Source organism: Oncorhynchus mykiss, chromosome 32 (assembly GCF_013265735.2).
Source record: "Oncorhynchus mykiss isolate Arlee chromosome 32, USDA_OmykA_1.1, whole genome shotgun sequence".
Classification (NCBI taxonomy): Eukaryota; Metazoa; Chordata; class Actinopteri; order Salmoniformes; family Salmonidae; genus Oncorhynchus; species Oncorhynchus mykiss.
In genome coordinates, this window is record NC_050572.1 from 6,943,206 (window position 1) to 6,967,293 (window position 24,088).

Consider the following 24,088-nt stretch of genomic DNA (forward strand, 5'->3'; position numbering starts at 1 on the left):
AATTGTTGGAAAAATGACTTGTGTCGTGCACAAAGTAGATGTTCTAACCGACTTGCCAAAACTAGTTTGTTAACAAGAAATGTGTGGAGAGGTTGAAAAAACGAGTTAATGACTCCAACCTAAGTGTATGTAAACTTCCGACTTCAACTGTATGTCTTATTTTTAATGTCAGTAAGCCAAGGTAGCCCAGGGTTCCCTTCTATATACTTCCGTCTACTCGTCTTTCTTTGTCAATGAATGTCTCTATTAATCAAAGGAACATTATGTATTAGTAACTAATTATAATTAGTTAATTATGTCCCTTTTTTTTTCTCTCTCTGTTCAACATACATTAACCACTCAAGTCTACTATTCTCTGAAACCCAGATAAGCTAGTCTGTAGTCTACAGGTTTGATTTCTAAAAAAAAAAATGTTCTTGGCGACATAAAATGTGTTTGTTAATCATGACTTGTAATGTCTGCTGTGCTATAAGTACCTCTGCTCATTGTAGTATAAGCTACTCTTTACATATGGTGTGTATGACTGAACTTCCTGGTCACTTCCTTTTTATTTCATGTATTATCCCATAGTGGAACAACTATGGTAATGTGCTTTCAAGTTCATTTTCTGTCAATTCTTTGCTCTTGGTCGAGAGCTTGGGGTTTTTTTTTGGGGGGGGGGAGTGAAACTAAATTACATTTATGCATATGAAACATAATTCTCTGCATGTGTTTTCCCTTCTTAAAAATGATATAGACAGTGTTTAAGGAAGCACTTTGTTTCCAATATGGATTTAGCACTTCTCCCCCCTTAGCCACTGGCCCAAGGCCTTTCTCTATTGGTCACCAAGACATTTCTGTTATCACAGGGCCTGAATCCTAACTTTACTGACACATCCCTAACTCTGTGACCTCTCCATAAATCATACATTTAAGTAAATAGGAAAGATGAGGCAGGTTAAGCTCAGACGACCCTCCCCACACCCCTATACAAGCCCGCTAACATTTGACCTCCTAATGCCAAAGCGATGCCAAGGTACAGACGAGTGGTGAGGTAGACTCATTTAGGAACCAGTAGACATGTACAGCTTACAGTGCATTTGGAAAATATTCAGACCCCTTTACTTTTTTCCACATTTTGTTACATTACAGCTTATTCTAAAATTGATTTTTTTTTTAAATCCCCTCATTAATCTACACACAATACCACATAATAACAACGGAAAAACATTTGTTTTTTTTTACACATTTTATTTACATTTTTTTAAACTGAAATATCACATTTACATAAGTATTCAGACCCTTTACTCAGTACTTTGTTGAAGCACCTTTGGCAGCGATTACAGCATCGATTCCTCTTGGATATGACGTTACAAGCTTGGCTCACCTGTATTTGTGGAGTTTCTCCCATTTCTTCTCTGCAGATCCTCTCAAGCTCTGTGAAGTTGGACGGGGAGTTTGATGCACAGCTATCTTCAGGTCTCTCCAGAGATGTTCGATAGGGTTCAAGTCCGGGCTCTGGCTGGGCCACTCAAGGACATTCAGACACTTGTCCCAAAGCCACCCTTGCATTGTCTTGGCTATGTGCTTAGGGTCATTGTCCTGTTGAAAGGTGAACCTTCGCCCTAGTCTGAGGTTCTGAGTGCTCTGGAGCAGGTTTTCATCAAGGATCTCTCTGTACTTCGCTTTGTAAATCTTTCGTTTGATCCTGACTAGTCTCCCTGTCCCTGCTGCTGAAAAACATCCCCACAGCATGATGCTGCCACCACCATGCTTCACCATTGGGATGGTGCCAGGTTTTCTCCAGACATGACGCTTGGCATTCAAGCCAAAGAGTTCAATCTTGGTTTCATCAGACCAGAGAATCTAGTTTCTAATGCTCTGAGAGTCCTTAACTCCAAGCGGGCTGTGACGTGCCTTTTTATTGAGGAGTGTCTTCCGTCTGGCCACTCTACCATAAAGGCCAGATTGGTGGAGTGCTGCAGAGATGGTTGTCCTTCTGGAAGGTTCTCCCATCTCCACAGAGGAACTCTGGAGCTCTGTCAGAGTGACCTTCTCCCCGATTGCAGCCAGCTCTAGGAAGAGCCTTGGTCGTTCCAAACTTCTTCCATTTAATAAGGATGGAGGCCACTCTTCTTGGGGACTTTCAATGCTGCAGAAATGTTTTGGTACCCTTCCCCAGATCTATGCCTCGAATCAATCCTTTCTCGACGCTCTATGTACAATTCCTTCGACCTCATGGCTTGGTTTTTGCTCTGACATGCACTGTCAACTGTGGGACCTTATGTAGACCGGTGTGTGCCTTTCCAAATCATGTCCAATCAATTGAATTTAACACGGGTGGAGTCCCAAGTTGTAGAAACATCTCAAGGATGATGAATGAAAACAGGATGAACCTGAACTCAATTTTGAGTCTCATAGAACAGGGTCTGAATACTTATGTAAATAAGGTATTTCAGTTTTGTTTGTTTGTTTAATAAATTAGCAAAAAAAAATTGAAACCTGTTTTGTTATCATGGGGTATTGTGTATAGATTGATGATTAAAAAAAATATGTTTTTATTCCATTTTAGAATGTGGAAAAAGTCAAGGGGTCTGAATACTTTCCGAATGCACTTTGTCACCTGACTTATCCCTGTTATAACACATACCACTGCGTAGGTTACCTCATTAGCTTGATTTCGTATATTGTATGGGATTTGGGAGTAGCCTCAACCAGGACTCGATATTGGGTCCAGGGACTGTCAACTAAACAGCCGTTATGCCAAGAGATCCGATGACCCCTTGATGAGGTTGTTCGGTGTCGGGTTAAAGTCGCTGCAATATCTACTGTAACTTTAGCCAAGTAGCCTGACCTGCAATTTCTACAGTTAACTTTTGCTAAGTCGCTGACTGGCAGTATCTACAGTAACTTTAGCCAAGTAGCCTGACCTGCAATTTCTACAGTAACTTTTTCTAAGTCGCTGACTGGCAGTATCTACAGTAAATTTAGCCAAGTAGCCTGACCTCTGGGTCGTAGACATAACATTAGTTTTAATGACTGTTTTATGACACCTCCTTACAGACCGGATGATAAGAGGGCGTAAAGTAGTGTTACCCTGTTGTTTATAGCAGTGCAATAACAACAGATTAGGGTTGCTACGGTAACTTCCCCCTTAAACTCCCCAGGTTTTTCCAGTAATCCTGGTTTGGGAACATTCCTGAAAATGTAGGAGAGCATAAGCTGTAATTCCGAGAATTCTGCAACCAGGCTTTCTGTAAAACCAGGGAATGTTAGGAAAGTTACTGTTACCCTACTACAGACCCAGTCTGAGGGGGGAAGGGTTACCGCTGCACACATTCTAAGGCCCTCTAGTAAATGGAGAATAAGATGATCCTAGATCAAGTTACCCACTGACACTGATATCAGGTCAGTTATGTGTCCCTCCGCCATAATGTTTAATGGAAGGTAGTCTGATCCTATACTGAACAAAAATATAAACGCAACTTGCAACAATTTGTAAAAGTTTTTACTGAGATACAGTTTATAGAAGGAAATCTGTCAATAGGCCCTAATCTATGGATTTTGGCAGGGGAGCAGCCACGGGTGGGCCTGGGAGGGACAGCCAATCAGAATTTGTTAGTTTTTTTTCCCACAAAAGAGCTTTACAGAAATACTCCTGAGTACCCCCCCCCCCCCCCCCCCCCCCCCTTCTCAGACGATCCCGCAGGTGAAGAAGCCGGATGTGGAGGTCCTTAGCTGACATGGTTACACTTGGTCTGCGGTTGTGAGGCCGGTTGGACGTACTGCCGAATTCTCTACAACAACGTTGGAGGCAGCTTATGGAGAAATTAACGTTCAATTCTCTGACAACAGCTCTGGTGGACATTCCTGCAGTCAGCATGCCAATTCCACGCTCCCTCAAACTTGAGACATCTGTGGCATTGTGTTGTGACCAAATTACACATTTTAGATTGGCCTTTTATTGTCCCCAGCACAATGTGCACCTGTGTAATGATCATGCTGTTTAATCAGTTTCTTGATATGTCACACCTGTCAGATGGATGGATTATCTTGGCAAAGGAGAAATGCTCACTAACAGGGATGTAAACAAATTTGTGCAGAAAACTTGAGAGAGAAATAAGCTTTTTGAGCATCTGGAACATTTCTGGGATATTTTATTTTCAGCTCAGCAAACATGGGACCAACACTTCACATGTTGCGTTTATATTCTAGTTAAGTATAGATCTGTATTTAAGGGGCTCTCCGTATGGACGGACCCTTAAAGCTTTTCTGTCTGCTTTTACCTGTCAACAAAACAAAACAATAAATAAAAATAAACATGTAAACAAGCTTTAGTGTTTTGGTTCCATCAGTCTGACCACGTAAAGTCGTTTAAAAAGTACAGTGTGTATGTATGAGGTACAGTGCAATTCCAGTGTAGGTTTACATAGTTCTCGTATATCTATCTGCCAGTAATAACTCATGAAGCCGCATCAAGCCTGTGATTCCTCACTTTCACCACAAGGGGGTAACGTGTTCATTGTTGGCCATTGTAGGCTGACATTAAAAGTTACCTTGTTATTCTGACATCCCCAGACCTAAGGCAATGAGCAGTATTGTCATGCTGGAGGGTCATGTCAGGATGAGCCTGCAGGAAGGGTACCACATGAGGGAGAAGGATGTCTTCCCTGTAACGCACAGCGTTGAGATTGCCTGCAATTACAACAAGCTCAGTCCGATGATGCTGTGACACACCGCCACAGACTATGACGGACCCTCCACCTCCAAATCGATCCCGCTCCAGAGTACAGGCCTCGGTGTAACGCTCATTCCTTCGACGATAAACGCGAATCCGACCATCACTCCTGGTGAGGCAAAACTGCGACTCGTCAGTGATGAGCACTTTTTGCCAGTCCTGTCTGGTCCAGCGACGGTTGGTTTGTGCCCATAGGCGACGCTGTTGCCGGTGATGTCTGGTGAGGACCTGACTTACAACAGGCCTACATGTCCTCAGACCAGCCTCTCTCAGCCTATTGCGGAAAGTCCGAATTATCTTTGAAAGACAAGGTTCTGAAAAAGGGATGTTTTATTTTTTTGCTGAGTTTAGTCTTGACAACTTTCTTTTGTCATTCTTGTTGGCACCAAACGTTTAAAAGTGTTGATAGGGGTTAGAATGCGGTCGGACCAAAATATATTTAGCATATATATATTACTCTTACTGAATCCCGACATGGGTGACGATATTGGATATTTAATCAAAAGCCTATTGGATGATAACTTGTTTTTAACTAGGATAGAGGAATTTACAACTGCATTTTTTGGGGGAAATAACATAGGTACAGCAAATTCCCTTATTGTATAGGACACTTTTAAATGTGCCTTTAGAGGCCATGCAGCTCTGTACTCATCTCTACAACAAAAACAATTTAGGTCAAAAGAGTCCATACTAACAAAAGAGTCCATACTAACAAGAGTCCACACTAACAAAAGAGTCCATACTAACAAAAGGAGTCCATACTAACAAGAGTCCATACTAACAAAAGAGTCCACACTAACAAGAGTCCACACTAACAAGAGTCCACACTAACAAGAGTCCATACTAACAAAAGAGTCCATAGTAACAAAAGAGTCCATACTAACAAAAGAGTCCATACTAACAAAAGAGTCCATACTAACAAAAGAGTCCATACTAACAAAAGAGTCCATACTAACAAGAGTCCATAGTAACAAAAGAGTCCATAGTAACAAAAGAGTCCATAGTAACAAAAGAGTCCATAGTAACAAAAGAGTCCATAGTAACAAAAGAGTCCATACTAACAGGAGTCCACACTAACAAGAGTCCACACTAACAAAGGAGTCCATACTAACAAGAGTCCACACTAACAAAAGAGTCCACACTAACAAAAGAGTCCACACTAACAAAAGAGTCCACACTAACAAAAGAGTCCACACTAACAAAAGAGTCCATACTAACAAAAGAGTCCACAGTAACAAAAGAGTCCATACTAACAAAGGAAATAGAAGGTCTAACAGAACAGATAGATGGTAATAAAAACTTTACCATAAAGACTCACATAAAGTTAGAGGAAAGACAGAAAGAAATGGAGGAATTTATTTAAGAAAGATCAAGTGTAAAATATTATTAAAAAATTAAGCGATCTGGATGGAATATGGGGAAAAATAACAGCCGTACAGACAGACTCATGTGAAGGCCAAATTGTACATGGATGCTGACCTTCTAGGCAGAGTTGCAAAGAAAAAGCCAAATCTCAGACTGGCCAAGAAAAATAAAAGATTAAAATGGGCAAAAGAACACAGACACTGGACAGAGGAACTCTGCCTAGAAGGCCAGCATGGGAAAAATTAATTAAATACTTTTTTATTCTTCAACATAGAAATGCTACCAAAAATAATTTTGTGAAACTTTTTTTTTTTACAAAGGACGGAGTCACCTGTTATTCACCAAATTATATTATGAAAAGAGGACGCAAAGTACTTTAAGGAAATGTTTTTGTGTCAGTCTCCTCCATCTCCTCTAACCACAGATAACTGTGTTGATTGTTAAACAGCAGCACAGAAAGACTCATGTGAAAGCCAACCTACTTAGGAGGAACGTCTTGATGCAATTAAAGCCTTTAAGTCCGGGAAACCTCCAGGGAAACCTCCAACCTGGATGGCGGTACAGTGGAGGTATACTAAACCTTTTCTAATATACTCAGAGGACTGTTATTACATTTTTTAACCAGGGATGTTCCGATATGATGTTTTTGGTCGATACCGATATTTTCCTTGCCCCCCCCCCCCCGTCAAAAAAAAACAATACCGATAAACGCATTTTACATTTTAGCTGCCTTTTAAGCATTCTAGTAAAAGTTTAATCGTTCCAGAATGTATCACATCTGGTCGTGATTGGGAGTCCCATAGGGCGGCGCACAGGGTAGGCCGTCATTATAAATAAGAATTATGTTAACTGACATGCCTATTTAAATAAAGGCTACACCCTCCACACCACACTGACTAAACAGTTATTTTGTTGGCCCTTATGTATGTCCCCATTACCACTAAAACATCAAAACCTATTTCTTTCACTTACTTGCTGTGATGTTTCGTTGTTCATTTGTTCAGTCGTTTCATTCTCAACCAGGATTTCTACGGAACGCTGTTTGGGTCGTTGCTATGGAACGCTGTTTGGGTCGTTGCTATGGAACGTCGTTTGGGTTGTTGCTATGGAACGCCGTTTGGGTCGTTGCTATGGAACGCCGTTTGGGTCGTTGCTATGGAACGCCGTTTGGGTCGTTGCTATGGAACGCCGTTTGGGTCGTTGCTATGGAACGCCGTTTGGGTCTTTGCTATGGAACGCTGTTTGGGTCGTTGCTATGGAACGCCATTTTGGGTTGTTGCTATGGAACGCCATTTGGGTCGTTGCTATGGAACGCCGTTTGGCTCTTTGCGTGTCAAAAGATAGACTATTGAATACTATTTGACGTGTCAATTAAGCTTGTTGACCAATCAGGACCTGAATATGACTGCACGTCACATAATAATTTAACACGTTCATAAATGTTTTTTTTAAAAGTTTTTACATTGATTACACTATCACTCGTATTTCATATGTCACAAGGATTCATCGATAAGTATGCTATGATGCTGTATGCTATGATGCTGTATGCTATGATGCTGTATGCTATGATGCTGGTAAAGTTGTCTCTCGCACCTACAGTGCTGGTCATTTTTTTAAAAAGCTAGCGCATGGATGCAAACAATGTTCTTCCCCAAAAACATAGAAAAATGACATCTGTTTCAGTAGCTATCGTTAGCTAGCTAACTGTAAAGCTAGGTGTCATCATCTAAAATAATTATTCATTATTAATAATAATTTATACGACAGTTCTCATTTGATTAATGCTGGTTGGACCCATCTATGTGAAGCTAGCCACATAAGGATTAGCCACAATAGTGGACTTTGCGGTTAGCCCTCAAAATAAAAGTATGTCATTGACAGTGATGCAAATGAATACAAATAGTAGAATTATGCCATAATTGAATAGATAGTTTCCTACCTTCACCACCTGGGGGGCGACCCGTCTTGAAGTCCATGACCCAATTGCACAGGGCAGGGTCGAGACCCAGGGTCTCAAGCTTAATGATGAGTCTAGAGGGTACTATGGTGTTGAATGCTGAGCTGTAGTCAATGAACAGCATTCTCACATAGGTATTCCTCTTGTCCAGATGGGATAGGGCAGTGTGCATTGTGATGGCGATTGCATCGTCTGTGGACCTATTGGGGCGGTAAGCAAATTGAAGTGGGTCTAGGGTGACAGGTAGGGTGGAGGTGATATGGGCCTTGACTAGTCTCTCAAAGCACTTCATGATGACAGAAGTGAGTGCTACGGGGCGATAGTCATTTAGTTCAGGTGTTTACGGACATATTCAATCAATCCCTATCCCAAACTGGGATAAGGTTTGATTGAATATGTCCCTAAACACCCCAGCCAGCGGGTCTGCGCATGCTCTGAGGACGTCAGGGTTGGGATGCCGTCTGGGTTGGCAGAAGGTTACGAAGGTTAACACTTTAAAATATTTTACTCACATCGGCCACGGAGAAGGAGAGCCCACAGTCTTTAGTAGCGGGCCGTGTCGGTGGCACTGTATTATCCTCAAAGCTGGCGAAGAAGGTGTTTAGTTTGTCTGGAACCAAGACGTCGATGTCCACGAAGGGGCTGGTTTTCTGTTTGTAATCCGTGATTGTCTGTAGACCCTGCCACATACGTCTCGTGTTTGAGCCGTTGAATTGCAAGTCCACTTTGTCTCTATACTGACGTTTTGCCTGTTGGATTGCCTTATGGAGGGAATAACTACACTGTTTGTATTTGGCCATATTCCCAGTCGCCTTACCATGATTAAATGCGGTGGAACGTGCTTTCAGTTTAGAGCGAATGCTGCCATCCATCCACGGTTTCTGGTTAGGGAAGGTTTTAATAGTAACAGCAGGTACAACAATCTCATACACTTCCTTACAAACGTCCTCAACGGGTCAGCGTATATGTCAGTCCACGTGATCGAAACAATCTTGAAGCGTAGAATCCGATTGGTCAAACCAGAGTTGGATAGACCTAAGGACGTGCGCTTCCTGTTTTAGTTTCTGCCTATAGGAAGGGAGCAACAAGATGGAGTCATGGTCAGATTTGCCAAAAGGAGGGCGGGGGAGGGCCTTGTATGCATCGTGGAAGTTAGAGTAGCAATGGTCGAGAGTGTTACTCGCTCGTGTACTGCATTCGATATGCAGTACATGAGTGAATAGAATTTAGGTAGGTTGTTCTCAAATTAGCTTTGTTAAAATCCCCAGCTATAATAAATGCAGCATCAGGATATATGGTTTCCAGTTTGCATAAAGTCCAGTGAAGTTCCTTGAGGGCCGTCGTGGTATCAGTTTATGGGGGATAGACACCGCTGTGACAATAACCGAGGAGAGTTATTTTGGGAGATAATACGTTCGGCATTTGATTGTGAGGAATTCTAGGTCAGGGTGAACAAAAGGTCTTGAGTTCCTGTATGTTGTTACGATTACACCATGAGTCGTTAATCATGAAAAATACACCCCGCCCTTCTTCTTACCGGAGAGATGTTTATTCCTGTCGGCGTGATGCACTGAAAATCCCGTGGGCTGTACCGACTCCGACAGCATATCCCAAGCTAGCCATGTTTCCGTGAAACAGAGTATGTTACAATCCCGGATATCTCTTTGGAAAGCAACTCTAGCCCTGAATTCGTTGACTTTGTTAACTAGGAACTGGACATTAGCGAGTAATATACTCGGAAGCGGTGGGTGGTGTGCACGCCTCCAAAGCGTCACTAGAAGACCGCTCAGGCTCCCTCTCCTCCGGCGGCGTTGTTTTGGGTGGGCTTCTGGAATCAGTTCAAATGCCCTGGGAGAGGCAGACAAAGGATCCGCTTTGGAAAAGCCGTATTCCTGGTCGTAGTGCTGGTAAGTTGTCGTCTCTCTGATATCCAATAGTTCTTCCCGGCTGTATGTAACAACACTTAAGGTTTTCTGGTCTAACAATGTAAGAAATAATACATAAAAAAACAAAATACTGCACAGTTTCCTAAGGACGAGAAGCGAAACTGACATCTCTATCAGCACCATCTTGTTAACTCTGAGGAAAAAAATATATTGGGTATTGAGTAGACTGATACTCCATTTCATTGATCCTCAATCCTTAGGTAAAGCTGTACAGTGCAACATGAATGTCAATACACACAATAGGCTGACTGGGGAGGTGATTTCACTCAGTCACAGTCTCGCGATAAGAGCTACAACGCTAATATTTGCGTAAACGCTTCACAGTTGTGTCACCAAGTAGACTGATACCCCATTTCATTGCTTCACATTCCAACCTTGTTTAACAGTATCTAGTCTAAATATGGCAAGATTCCACCAATTTTTACCTTCTGCATCACGTTCAAAGAGGTACTTTTATTTTGAAGGCAAACCGCAAATTCCACTACTGTGCCTAATCCTTATTGTGGCTAGCTTCACAACACATGGCCATGTCCGGTTGACCCTCACTAGCCAGATGAAGCTAGTTGGCTGCTTATAATGTTAGCTTTGGTTAACACGGTTAAGTAGCTGGTGTAGTGGAAATTTCCTGTATTACCAAATCACAAGAGAGCAAACCACACACAAGACAGAGTTATCATAAAGTCCATCTTTAATTATGAGCTCCATCACAACCCTGTGACTCTCAGATCAATTCAGTGTCTATAAATTAATTATCTGAGAGTGCTTACACATTGCAACTGAGATCCTTTATAGCAAAGACACACATAGCCAGACAGCATTGGCTATAAATTATCATTCAGCTTTGTTCTCCTAAACTATGTTCTTATCTCGCTCTTGGTACCACTCAGAACCAAAAACACTACCTCTTCCAATGGCATATATCAAATACACCCCCTCCTGCACAAGATCACAGAGAGACAGTGACTGGCACACAGACATTGTGGAGCCACCTATCTGGTTCCCCATTTATCACACCATCCATTCACATGGTTAAGGAATAGTTTACAGAGACATTCACAGATAAGACTAACCTTTCCCCTCTCTGGGGCCTCTCTGGGGCCCAATGTAACTTAGTCCTAGCAGGAATGGGATAACTGCAAACTGCAAACAGTATTATCCGAAAGAAGACATTCTAATGACAAATATCTCACATAAGCATGCAATAAAATGAATAAAACATCTTATTCATAAATGTTACCTAAAGAATTCTGATTCTGCCACGACACTGGCTAGCTATTTATTTTCATGAACTGAAGTTCAATATCAACAGGTGAACAACAAGTGGCTACCTAGCTAATACTTAGTCACAAGGATTCCTAAATCATTGCTAAGAATAATGAAAATGACTGAAGTTTCTACTGGTCATTGTTTTCAGGTTAGTTGTATTGTTACTACCTAGCTATCAAGCTAAAGCAAGCTAGCTACGCCAGAAGTTGCCGTCGATACTTCATTACCAACGCGGTATTGTAAACACATCGTTCGTGGCCGGTGTTGGCCGTTTTTTGACGTTTCAAATTAAAAGCTTATTTAACACATCAAATAGTGTTATTTGACGTGTATCTGTTTTGATACACAAAGACCCAAACGGCGTTCCATAGTATGTCGTGAAGCTAATAGCAGTGACGCTATTACTGTGTGTCGTGTCTCTGGCTATCATTAAATGTGAAGACTGTTATTTAATCAAATCAATTCTCTGTAATTATTATTACGTGATTAAACTAATCATGTACATTTTATTAACTAGGAAGTCGGGGCACCACGGAAAATCTTCAAAGTTATAATTGTCTGAATATAACTCTTCAGATATTTTAATATCTGATCAATTAGTCTTCTAATTAATTAATTATTCTTTACCTCACGTCAGTCTCATTTCAAACATCTTAGAATTGTTGGTTATCTGCACGAACCCAGACTAAACCACGAATCATCCATACACCAATTGGCTTAATCATTTATTTACTAACTAAATAATCACAGAAATGCATAAACAAACAGTAGATATTAGTTACTAACAAATGATAGGGAAGATTCCGTAGTGGGCTAAACCAATATGACGGCTTGGTGGGTAAAGGAAAGGGGGTGTGGGCAGTGGGTAATTATATTCATTGAAATACTAATCCTTTGCACATGAACAGCCGCTCATTCAGGAATAATTGCAATAAATATATTTCCGGCCGTATGTCATTGTTGTCTTCTCTGTTGGAATCGTCGGTCCGTCTGCTGGAGAGTCAGTTCATCAGAGACTTTCTGGTTACATCCCCAGAAGTCACAACGTCTTTCATGGTTGTAGCTTTATCAGCGGCTCGGGATAGTGTCTGTTGTATTGGATACGTCAGGCGTCCATTGTTTTTAGAATATATGTTTTGGCGGTTATCTGTATTTTCACCCTAGGTTTACATAATTTCTAGCTGAAGTCTATTAATGATATCTAAGATTTGCTCTTATTCTGTAGGGATCGATAGTCTCAGAGTTGAACCATTTCAATGCTCCACTTGGTATGGTTTTCTAGTCTTAGAAATTCAACCATTTGCAACCTCAGCTCACGCTGGGTTTTGCTTTGTCTGATGTGAATTTCCTCAGGAGTGGGTTTTATTCGTAACAATAACAAAAGGGTGGTTCCGTGACACCTGATCATGTCTGTGCTCACGGGTACGTGGCGCCTGACTAGTTTACAGGGAATACAATTCTCTCAAATTAAAGTTTAACATTACATTACGTCAGTTCACAAATAGTTTCATCTTTACTCATTCATTTTATACAATAATTAGATGCAAACCCCATAATTGAGAAATGTACACATTCAGAGATCTAGTTATGTGTGTTTCCTGTCCTTTATAAGGGTCACTACATTAAACACACTCAACATAACTGTTCCTTAGCCACGATCTACACCTTGAAAGGGCCCCGTCATGACATGTGTAACTCCGGTGGGGCAACATCTGAAAAAATAGAGCACTTGGTAGCGTGTACCGCTGCATCGACCATGTCGCAATCGTCAACATCACCCACGACAGAGAACAGCTGATTATCAAGGACAATGAATCCCATTATCTTGGGGGTAAATGGATCACCTTTTGAGTTGTCTCGCTGAAATGTTCTTACTCCTTCAAATGACTACTCGACTTGTTGACTGCTCGATCCACACAGCAGACATTGTGGGCGAGGTTAGGAATGCTGTGTTGCACGTCTAGAGCAAAGTTTTCCACTGCGTCATTAAGTCATCTACCTACGTTATGTAGGTATGCACGTCATCTACCTACGTTATAAAGGTATGTACCTCATCTACCTACGTTATATAGGTATCTATTTGCAATATTGAAGCTGATCTACCACCTAAAAAAATACATCTATTAAATAAAAACATTGTTGGAGGCAACCTGTCTGTCTAGATCACTTTTGTCTGGCTAAAGCCTGGGAAACTATTGTCTGGCTAAAGCCAAGTCAGACAGTCAATACTGTTGTTTTGTTGACCTCAGGCTGACTCCTTGTATTACATTGTCTGGTTTCACCCTAACCCACAGGTTGTGACAGTAAAAGGACGTGTAACAAGACTGAAACAAAAACAATCCAATGGCCTAGTTACAGTTATGACATAAATCGTCTTGAAAAGCCGATTAGTAAGAATGTCTCACCCCATGTTCAAGAATGGCCTTCTTCCCTTTATTCACATTACACCCTCTCACTTTAGGTTATTTGAAAATAAAAATAATCTCCAAAATATTGCTATTTTTCAAACAAGCCATACTTCTAATCTGAATAAAGGGAAAAAGGCCATTCTTTAACATGGGGTGAGACATTCTTACATTCTTGAGACTTTCTTACTAATCGGCTTTGATTGCAATTTCAGTTTAATCCAACAGAAAACACAGAACTAATATTACAACAAATATAAACTCAAATATACAAATTGATTAAATATAAAACAATTAAAATAAAAAGAAATCGGTATCATCATAAATAGGACAGGTGGAGTTAGTTCACACACAACAACAAAAAGATGGAAATGTCTGCTCCACTCAAAATTGGTACCAATTTATTGCTGCAAAAATGCAAGAGGAAAGTGGAAGGAGGGGAAAAGGTAAGGAACTTTACTTTCGACCCTGCATTAAAGAATTAAATTGGCTAAAGATAATTGCAATAAATAAACATTTCAATTTCAATTAAGGACCAAAAACATTGACAGCTGTGCAATGTGGATTTGCAAAATTGTTGGGAAGAAATGTTCAATGCGCAAATTCCATGGCACATGGTTTATGAACTGATACACAAATGCTGGATTCAAAACTTAAAGAGTTTCTCCAATTTGAACTATTATACAAAATTCTTGTAACCAATGGAATGTTATTTATATGGGGGATACAACCATCCTTGCTCTGCAGATTTTTCTGCGAAGAGACAGACTCATTAGATCATTTGTTTTTGTGCTGTCCTTATGTAGCTTGTTTTTAGTCACAGGTCCAGGAATGGCTGTAGAATTGCAATATTTACCTGGAACTAGCTCTGCAAATAGCCCTGCTGGGTGATTTTAAAAGTTATAGTTAATTGAAATAATAGTATAATACTCTTAGCAAACATATTTATCTCTAATTTACAATATGTAGAAAGTTTGAATATAGAACGGTTCAGAACTTTTGTGAAACATCACAGCACAGTTGAAAAATATACGGCCAATAGGAATCAAAACTGGATGGTGTTCAGAGATAGATGGGAGGGGTTGAGTGGAGCTGAAGGGTGGGATTGGATGGTGTTCAGAGATAGATGGGAGGGGTTGAGTGGAGCTGAAGGACTGGATGGTGTTCAGAGATAGATGGGAGGGGTTGAGTGGAGCTGAAGGACTGAATGGTGTTCAGAGATAGATGGGAGGGGTTGAGTGGAGCTGAAGGGCTGGATGGTGTTCAGAGATAGATGGGAGGGGTTGAGTGGAGCTGAAGGACTGGATGGTGTCCAGAGATAGATGGGAGGGGTTGAGTGGAGCTGAAGGGTGGGACTGGATGGTGTTCAGAGATAGATGGGAGGGGTTGAGTGGAGCTGAAGGGCTGGATGGTGTTCAGAGATAGATGGGAGGGGTTGAGTGGAGCTGAAGGACTGGATGGTGTCCAGAGATAGATGGGAGGGGTTGAGTGGAGCTGAAGGGCTGGATGGTGTTCAGAGATAGATGGGAGGGGTTGAGTGGAGCTGAAGGACTGGATGGTGTTCAGAGATAGATGGGAGGGGTTGAGTGGAGCTGAAGGACTGGATGGTGTTCAGAGATAGATGGGAGGGGTTGAGTGGAGCTGAAGGGTGGGACTGGATGATGTTCAGAGATATATGGGAGGGGTTGAGTGGAGCTGAAGGACTGGATGGTGTTCAGAGATAGATGGGAGGGGTTGAGTGGAGCTGAAGGACTGGATGGTGTTCAGAGATAGATGGGAGGGGTTGAGGGGAGCTGAAGGACTGGAAGGTGTTCAGCGATAGATGGGAGGGGTTGAGTGGAGCTGAAGCGTGGGATTGGATGGTGTTCAGAGATAGATGGGAGGGGTTGAGGGGAGCTGAATGACTGGATGGTGTTCAGAGATAGATGGGAGGGGTTGAGTGGAGCTGAAGGACTGGATGGTGTTCAGAGATAGATGGGAGGGGTTGAGTGGAGCTGAAGGGTGGGATTGGATGGTGTTCAGAGATAGATGGGAGGGGTTGAGTGGAGCTGAAGGACTGGATGGTGTTCAGAGATAGATGGGAGGGGTTGAGTGGAGCTGAAGGATCGGACTGGATGGTGTTCAGAGATAGATGGGAGGGGTTGAGTGGAGCTGAAGGATGGGACTGGATGGTGTTCAGAGATAGATGGGAGGGGTTGAGTGGAGCTGAAGGATGGGACTGGATGGTGTTCAGAGATAGATGGGAGGGGTTGAGTGGAGCTGAAGGATGGGACAAAAGATAACTATTTTAAACTATACAGTGTCCGTAAAATGTATATAGAATGTATAAACTGGAAGTAGAAGCCTAAGAGTTGTTGTCCATTAGTTTCTCCAATTAGGTAAGGGATGGTAGGGTTAGGGGAAGATAAACAAGCAATGATCAACAACCAATTTGAAGGAGATTGAAGATTTGTAAAAATAATAAATGGGCAAATATTGAACAATACTGGTGTGCCCCTTGACTTTTTCTACATTTTGTTACAGCCTTATTCTAAAATTGATTTAAAAAAAGATCTAAAAAATATCAAAACACAAAAAAACATAATGACAAAGCCAAAACAGGATTTTAGAATAAAAAACCCACTGAAATATCACATTAACATAAGTATTCAGACCCTTTACTCAGTACTTTGTTGAAGCAACTGTGGCAGTGACTACAGCCTCGAGTCTTCACGGATGTCTCAAGGATGATCAATGGAAACAGGATGCACCTTAACTCAATTTAGAGTCTCATAGCAAAGGGTCTGAAGACTTACGTTAATAAGCTATCTGTTTTTAAATTTTTTAATTTTAATACATTTGCCAAAATTTATTAAAACCTGTTTTTACTTTGTCATTATGGGATATTGTGTGTAGATTGATGAGGACAATAAGGCTGTAATGTAACAAAATGTCGAAAAAGTCAAGGGTTCTGAATACTTTCAATGCACAAATGGCATTTCCCACTCATTTCCCATAAACACTGTTCTGGATTGTGTTTGAGGCCCCTCCCACCAAATCTGTCAGACTGTTTCCCCTCAGGTCTCTCAATAGAAGCTTTGTGTCTGGTTCTCTTTCCAGTAATCTGACCCATGTTGGGCAATGGAGAGAAAAATAGTCATTTAATGTTACCACCACCTAATGAAACTGTGATTCGTTGTTACTGTCAGACTGACAACTGGATTTCCAGCATTCTCAGCTCCAGGAAGGATGTTACCATGATGCTACTAGACCAGAAACACACGTTGGACTTGGCAGAGAATGAACAAGGAGTCTCTTAAACTTCATGTACTGGGCTTGGAGGTGAGACGTCCGATTCGCAGTTGGATGTCCTTGCCTCTAGAGGACTAGTGTTCTTGTCACAATTTCGTTTACGCCCAGTTATTTCTGTCATATTTTGTGATTTAGATGTGGCTTTCCGTTTGCGTCGAAAGTAAAGGAATATGAGGAAAATAACCAAGCCTCCAGCAGGGATGAACAACATCAGCAGTGTGGATCTGTCTCTGGGACAGTCGTCATAGTTTCTACTGCTTGACTCTGTTGACACAAAAGAACAAATGATAAACAGTCACAGAATTATTAAACAAACTCAGTATATATCCACCCTGAAGAAGGTAGTAATATAATACCCTTCTATAGTACCCTCCTATAATACCCTCCTACAGTACCCTCCTATAATACCCTCCTATAGTACCCTCCTATAGTACCCTCCTGAAGAAGGTAGTAATATAATATGTCATTATTAAACACACCCGGTATATACAGTTCGGTTCAAAAGTTTGGGGTCACTTAGAAATGTCCTTTTTTTGGTCCTTTAAAATAACATCAAATTGGTCAGAAATACAGTGAAGACATTGTTAATGTTGTAAATGACTGTTGTAGCTGGAAACTGACAATTTTATTTTTTAATGGAATATCTACATAGGCATACAGAGGCCCATTATCAGCAACCATCCAATGTGTGTTCCAATGGCACGTTATGTTAGCTAATCCAAGTTTATATTTTTAGAATGCTAATTTATCATTAGAAAACCCTTTTGCAATTATGTTAGCACAGCTGAAAACTGTCCTGATTAAAGAAGCAATAAAACTGGCCTTCTTTAGACTAGTTGAGTATATGGAGCATCGGCATTTGTGGGTTTGATTACAGGATCAAAGTGGACAGAAACAAAGAACGTTCTTCTGAAACTCGTCAGTCTATCCTTGTTCTGAGAAATGAAGGCTATTCCATGCGAGAAATTGCCAAGAAACTGAAGATCTCGTACAAAGCTGTGTACTACTCCTTTCACAGAACAGCGCAAACTGGCTCTAACCAGAATAGAAAGAGGAGTGGGAGGCCCCGGTGCACAACTAAGAAAGAGGACAAGTACATTAGAGTGTCTAGTTTGAGAAACAGACGCCTCACAAGTCCTCAACTGACAGCTTCATTAACCTCTTGAACCTCTGGGGGCAGTATTTCATTTTTGGATGAAAAACGTTCCCGTTTTAAACAAGATATTTTGTCACGAAAAGATGCTCGACTATGCATATAATTGACAGCTTTGGAAAGAAAACACTGACGTTTCCAAAACTGCAAAGATATTGTCTGTGAGTGCCACAGAACTAATGCTACAGGCGAAACCAAGATGAAATTTCATACAGGAAGTACCCCAGATTTTGAATGCGCTGTGTTCCAATGTCTCCTTATATGGCTGTGAATGTGCAAGGAATGAGCCTACACTTTCTGTCGTTTCCCCAAGGTGTCTGCAGCATTGTGGCGTATTTGTAGGCATATCATTGGAAAATTGACCATAAGAGACTACATTTACCAGGTGTCCGCTCGGTGTCCTCCGTCGAAACTATTGCGTAATCTCCAGGTGCGTGCATTTTTCCATTTTGTTCAGAGGAGAAACCAAACTGCCACGAGTGATTTATCATCGAATAGATATGTGAAAAACACCTTGAGGATTGATTCTAAACAACATTTGCCATGTTTCTGTCGATATTATGGAGTTAATTTGGCAAAAATTTCGCCATTGTAATGACTGAATTTTCGGGGTTTTTTCTTAGCCAAACATGATGAACAAAACGGAACGATTTCTCCTACACAAATAATATTTTTGGAAAAACTGAACATTTGCTATCTAACTGAGAGTCTCCTCATTGAAAACATCTGAAGTTCTTCAAATGTAAATTATTTTATTTGAATGCTTTTCTTGTTTTTGTGAAAATGTTGCCTGCTGAATGCTAGGCTTAATGCTATGCTAGCTATCAATACTCTTACACAAATGCTTGTGTAGCTATGGTTGAAAAGCATTTTTAGAAAATCTGTGATGACAGTGTTGTTAACAAAAGGCTAAGCTTGTGAGCCAATATATTTATTTCATTTCATTTGCGATTTTCATGAATAGTTAACGTTACGTTATGGTAATGAGCTTGAGGCTATAATTACGCTTCCGGATACGGGATTGCTCGTCGCAACAGGTTAAATAGTACCCGCAAAACACCGGTCTCAACGTCAACAGTGAAGAGGCAATCCCGGGATGCTGGACTTCTAGGCAGAGTTCCTCTGCCCATCTTTTGCACATCTTAATCTTTTCTTTTTATTGGCCAGTCTGAGATGTGACTTTTTCTTTACAACTCTGCCTAGAAGGCCAGCATCCCAGAGGAAACTTTAAAGACCCCATTACTTTTTCCACAGTCCCTGCCGCTGAAAAACATCCCCCACAGCATGACGCTGGCACCACCATACTTCACTGTAGTGATGGTGCCAGGTTTCCTAAAGATGTGACGCTTGGCATTCAGGCCAAAGAGCTCAATCTTGATTTCCAGAGAATCTTGTTTCTCATGGACTGAAAGTCCTTTAGGTGCCTTTTGTCAAACTCTAAGCGGGCTGTCATGTGCCTTTTCTGAGGAGTGGCTTCCGTCTGACCACTCTTACCATAAAAACCTGATTGGTGGAGTGCTGCAGAGATGGTTGTCCTTCTGGAAGATTCTCCCATCTCCACAGAGGATTCAGATCATTCAGGCGAGAAAAAACATCACCCAGATAGGCAAGTTGTGTGAGAAACTCGTCATCATGCAAGAGGTCAGACAAGTGAAAATTATAGTCAGTAAAGACCTTTAAGCTGATCTCTCAATTTTAAAAAAAACGTGTCAATACTTTGTCCCTTGATAACCAGCGCACTTCTGTATGTTGTAAAAGCGTTACATGGTCGCTGCCCATATCATTGCATAATGCAGAAAATACACAAGTTTTGCGGTCTTGCTTTCACACAAAGTTAACCATTTTTACTGTAGTGTCCAAAACCTCTTTCCAGCTGTCAGGCATTCCCTTGGCAGCAAGAGCCTCTCGGTGGATGCTGCAGTCGACCCAAGAGCCTCTCGGTGGATGCTGCAGTGGACCCAAGAGCCTCTCGGTGGATGCTGCAGTGGACCCAAGAGCCTCTCGGTGGATTCTGCAGTGGACCCAAGAGTCTCTCGGTGGGTGCTGCAGCGTACCCAAGTGGCATCGGGAGCAACTGCTTGCACGCGCGTTACCACTCCACTATGTCTGTTGACTCATCCAGCTGTAACAGACATATATATACCAGGAGCTGTGCCAGGCCCGCCATGTCTGTCTAGTCATCCAGCTGTAACGCATAGAATTCACTGGCTTGTATGCGAAGCAGTAATTGTTTCAAAACCTCTCCTGCCATGTCACTGATGCGTCGTGAAGCAGTGTTGTTTGATGAAGGCATTTTCTGTATAGTTTTTTGGCTTTTCCCCCAGCCATATCTGCGGCAGCAGGAAGAATTAAGTCCTCCACAATAGTATGGGGCTTGCCTGTCCTAGCCACTCCTCCACAATAGTATGGGGCTTGCCTGTCCTAGCCACTCCTCCACAATAGTATGGGGCTTGCCTGTCCTAGCCACTCCTCCACAATAGTATGGGTCTTGCCTGTCCTAGCCACTCCTCCACAATAGTATGGGGCTTGCCTGTCCTAGCCACTCCTCCACAATAGTATGGGGCTTGCCTGTCCTAGCCAGTCCTCCACAGTAGTATGGGGCTTGCCTATCCTAGCCACTCCTCCACAATAGTATGGGGCTTGCCTGTCTTAGCCACTCCTCCACAATAGTATGGGGCTTGCCTGTCTTAGCCACTCCTCCACAATAGTATGGGGCTTGCCTGTCCCAGCCACTCCTCCACAATAGTATGGGGCTTGCCTGTCCTAGCCACTCCTCCACAATAGTATGGGGCCTGCCTGTCCCAGCCACTCCTCCACAATAGTATGGGGCTTGCCTGTCCTAGCCACTCCTCCACAATAGTATGGGGCTTGCCTGTCCTAGCCACTCCTCCACAATAGTATGGGGCTTGCCTGTCCCAGCCACTCAGTAGCTCACCATATAAGACTATTCTATCCCCTTCTTATTAATGGTATCTGTTACTCGAAAGTCGTCTTTATTCTCGCTCAAAAAACTCCCGTGTCTTATTTTTCAAATTGTCATGTTTCGTTTCTAAATGTCTGCGCAAGAGTGAAGGTTTCCCATGAGAGAGTAACGGTTCATGTGATTGGATGATCATTATTTGACTAGGCTACCTGTATTTAACATTGTGTTGTTATTTCGCTGAACACCAGATGGTTTCATTTTATTTTTGGCAGTGAAACGAAGCTACTCAGATGAGAGAAAATAAATCACCCAAATGCATTAAGACCGCGTTAGAAAATATAAATGTCCTTTTTGAAAATGTGAAGATTCTTATGTCTTTCCCAAATATTTTGTTTTTGTGAATCACATTTTTATATGGCTCCCGACAGCTGTAGCCCTTACCCCAGTTTGGGGATACCTGCGTTCTCTGTAGTGATGAATCATACTCCACCATCTGGCAGTCCAACGGACAAATCTAGGTTTAGCAGATGCCAGGAGAACACTACCAGCCCCCAATGCATAGTGGCAACTGTAAAGAACGGAAATCTGTCTTTCTGTTTTCATTATTCCGGCTCCGAGACAGACTGACACGCAACATCTGGAGATTTAGTGTTTCTAATAATAGGTTTGTGGTTGAAAGAAAATACACTGGCTATGTCCCAATGGAAGGGTGTTTGTGGTTTCTGTGCTGTAAACACTACTCAGCTCAAATTAAAGGCTTAGCTAATTCCATGTTTGTCAGATATGGAGTAAATGTTTTTCAGACAAGTTGGCATGGGAATATGGACTCTGGGATCTGAACCTGTCACGCCCTGGCCTTAGTTATCTTTGTTTTCTTTATTATTTTGGTTAGGTCAGGGTGTAACGAGGGTGGTCTGTTTTTAGTTTTTGTATTGTCTAGGGGGTTGTTGCATGTCTAGATTTTTTTTTTCTAGTCTAGGTGGTTATATGTCTATGGTTTCCTAGATTGGTTCTCATTCAGAGGCAGCTGTTTATCGTCGTCTCTGATTGGGAACCATGTTTAGGTAGCCATATTCCCTTGGGTATTTTGTGGGTTCTTGGTCTATGTTTAGTTGCCTGTTCTGCACTACGCATATTAGCTTCACGGTTCGTTTTGTTGTTTTGATAGTTTGTTCAGTGTTCTTTTGTTAATTAAAGAAGAATGTACGCTTGCCTTGGTCTCCTCTTTATGATGACTGGTTTCCCACAGGGGGAACCAGTCACAGGGGAACCAGGCATCTTAACCATTAGCACAATAGGAAATTTACTCTTGGCCAAAGGGTGACAGTAGTTATGTTTCAATTAACTTGTCCAGTGTTTTTTTTTTTTTTAGATCTACATTTAGAAAGTTTGCATAGAAAATAGATGTGACAATTTCCCGCTAGGGTGTTTGCATTTAACCATCTTCTGTGGATAAAAACAGCTGGCCGTAATGACACACACAAACAAGTAACAAACTGTAGTGACCCTATGTTTATTAACGAGGATATCGATATAAAGAGGATATTTGCCACTTCAGCATGATTTTGTCACACAGTCGATGCCACTCAAGGGAACGGACCAAAAGGTTGAGGGTTTGCCGACCACCTGCGGGATTGTTTGAGACCAGCCTCCCTTGGAATGAATGGAACATTTCTGGGATCTTTCAATAGTGACTTTAAAACAGTTACAGAGTTGAATGGCTGTTATACTGTCCTCCGTATGCGTTACTGTGCCTATTATGACAGCAAGTTAAACGCCTTCACATCAACAACCCTCAAAGCATGATCTCCATGTTCCCAAGATATGAGTTGAAAGAGCGTGAAACTGAAACACAAAGACAATAATGTCTGCCTCAGACAATGTAATCTGTCCTAAAATACATACTAGATATGAACGTAACCTGATATTTTGCCAACACTGACAACTAGCAAAAAGCTAAGCTAACAAACTGTAGCAATTAAGCTAGTGCTCTACATCTATTCCACAAATAATGCTCTGAAACGAAAGATATATGAAAAAGGAATGACAATACTCAGTGACAAAGCTTCCTAAGGTATACAACATAAAGGATGGGTGAAGATTGTAAGCAGACAACTAAAACAGAGCACTCTGAGCTCTACATGAGGCAACAATGACCAACTTCCTCCTAACAGGTCATGTGACGGGTCATTTTCTAGCTAAAGGAAAATACTCCAGATCAACACTAGGGGAGCCAAATTCAAGGTAAGTAATATAGGTAAGCATTGGAACTAGAACAGAACAGCTGTGATAGGAGAAAACCGAGGATGGATCAACAACACTGTGGTTATGCCACAATACTAACCTAATTGACACAATGAAAAGAAGGACACCTGTACATTAAAATATTCTAAAACATGCATCCTGTTTGCAATAATGCACTGAAGTAAAACTGTGGAAAAATTTGCAAAGAAATTACATTTATGTCCTGAATACAAAGCATTATGTTTGGGGCAAACAACACATCACTGAGTACCACAAATTATTTTCAAGCATGGTGGTGGCTGCATCATGTTATGGGTATGCTTGTCATCACCAAGGACTAGTGAGTTAATGATTTAAAAAAAACACGGAATAGAGCTAAGCAAAGGCTAAATCCTAAAAAAACTGTTTCTATCAGGAATCAAGGTAAGACCCAAGTGCAGACTGTGTGAAGTAACAATGTTTATTGTAACAACAGGGACAGGCAAACGACAGGTCAAGGCAGGCAGGGGTTGATAATCCAGAGTAGAGGTCAAGGTAGAGGACGGCAGGCAGGCTCACCCAGAAAAACTCACAGCTGTAATCACTCTTAGAGACTCACCCAGAAACACTCACAGCTGTAATCACTCTTAGAGACTCACCCAGAAACACTCTCAGCTGTAATCACTCTTAGAGACTCACCCAGAAACACTCTCAGCTGTAATCACTCTTAGAGACTCACCCAGAAACACTCTCAGCTGTAATCACTCTTAGAGACTCACCCAGAAACACTCTCAGCTGTAATCACTCTTAGAGACTTACCAAGAAACACTCACAGCTGTAAT

The 24,088-nt window shown here is 41.6% G+C and overlaps 1 protein-coding gene and 1 long non-coding RNA gene across 3 annotated transcripts in view; both read right to left on the minus strand.

Moving 5' to 3' along the window:
• Positions 1-24,088, minus strand: part of LOC110489361 (CD276 antigen) — a 74,556-nt gene that overhangs the window by 22,843 nt on the left and 27,625 nt on the right. The window contains exon 4 of one of the 2 annotated variants that reach the window (XM_036971607.1): positions 16,333-17,211. The exons of the other annotated variant lie outside the window; for it this stretch is intronic. Within the exon in view, the coding sequence (XP_036827502.1) occupies positions 16,952-17,211 (260 nt within the window). The 3' untranslated portion in view covers positions 16,333-16,951. Of the gene's footprint in view, positions 1-16,332; positions 17,212-24,088 lie in introns of those variants that run through there. 2 annotated transcript variants of the gene reach the window in all.
• Positions 11,964-14,773, minus strand: LOC118946507. The gene is made up of 2 exons (XR_005041381.1): positions 13,311-14,773; positions 11,964-13,280 (listed from the first exon to the last, which is right to left on the minus strand). It is a non-coding gene; the product is annotated as an uncharacterized LOC118946507 (long non-coding RNA).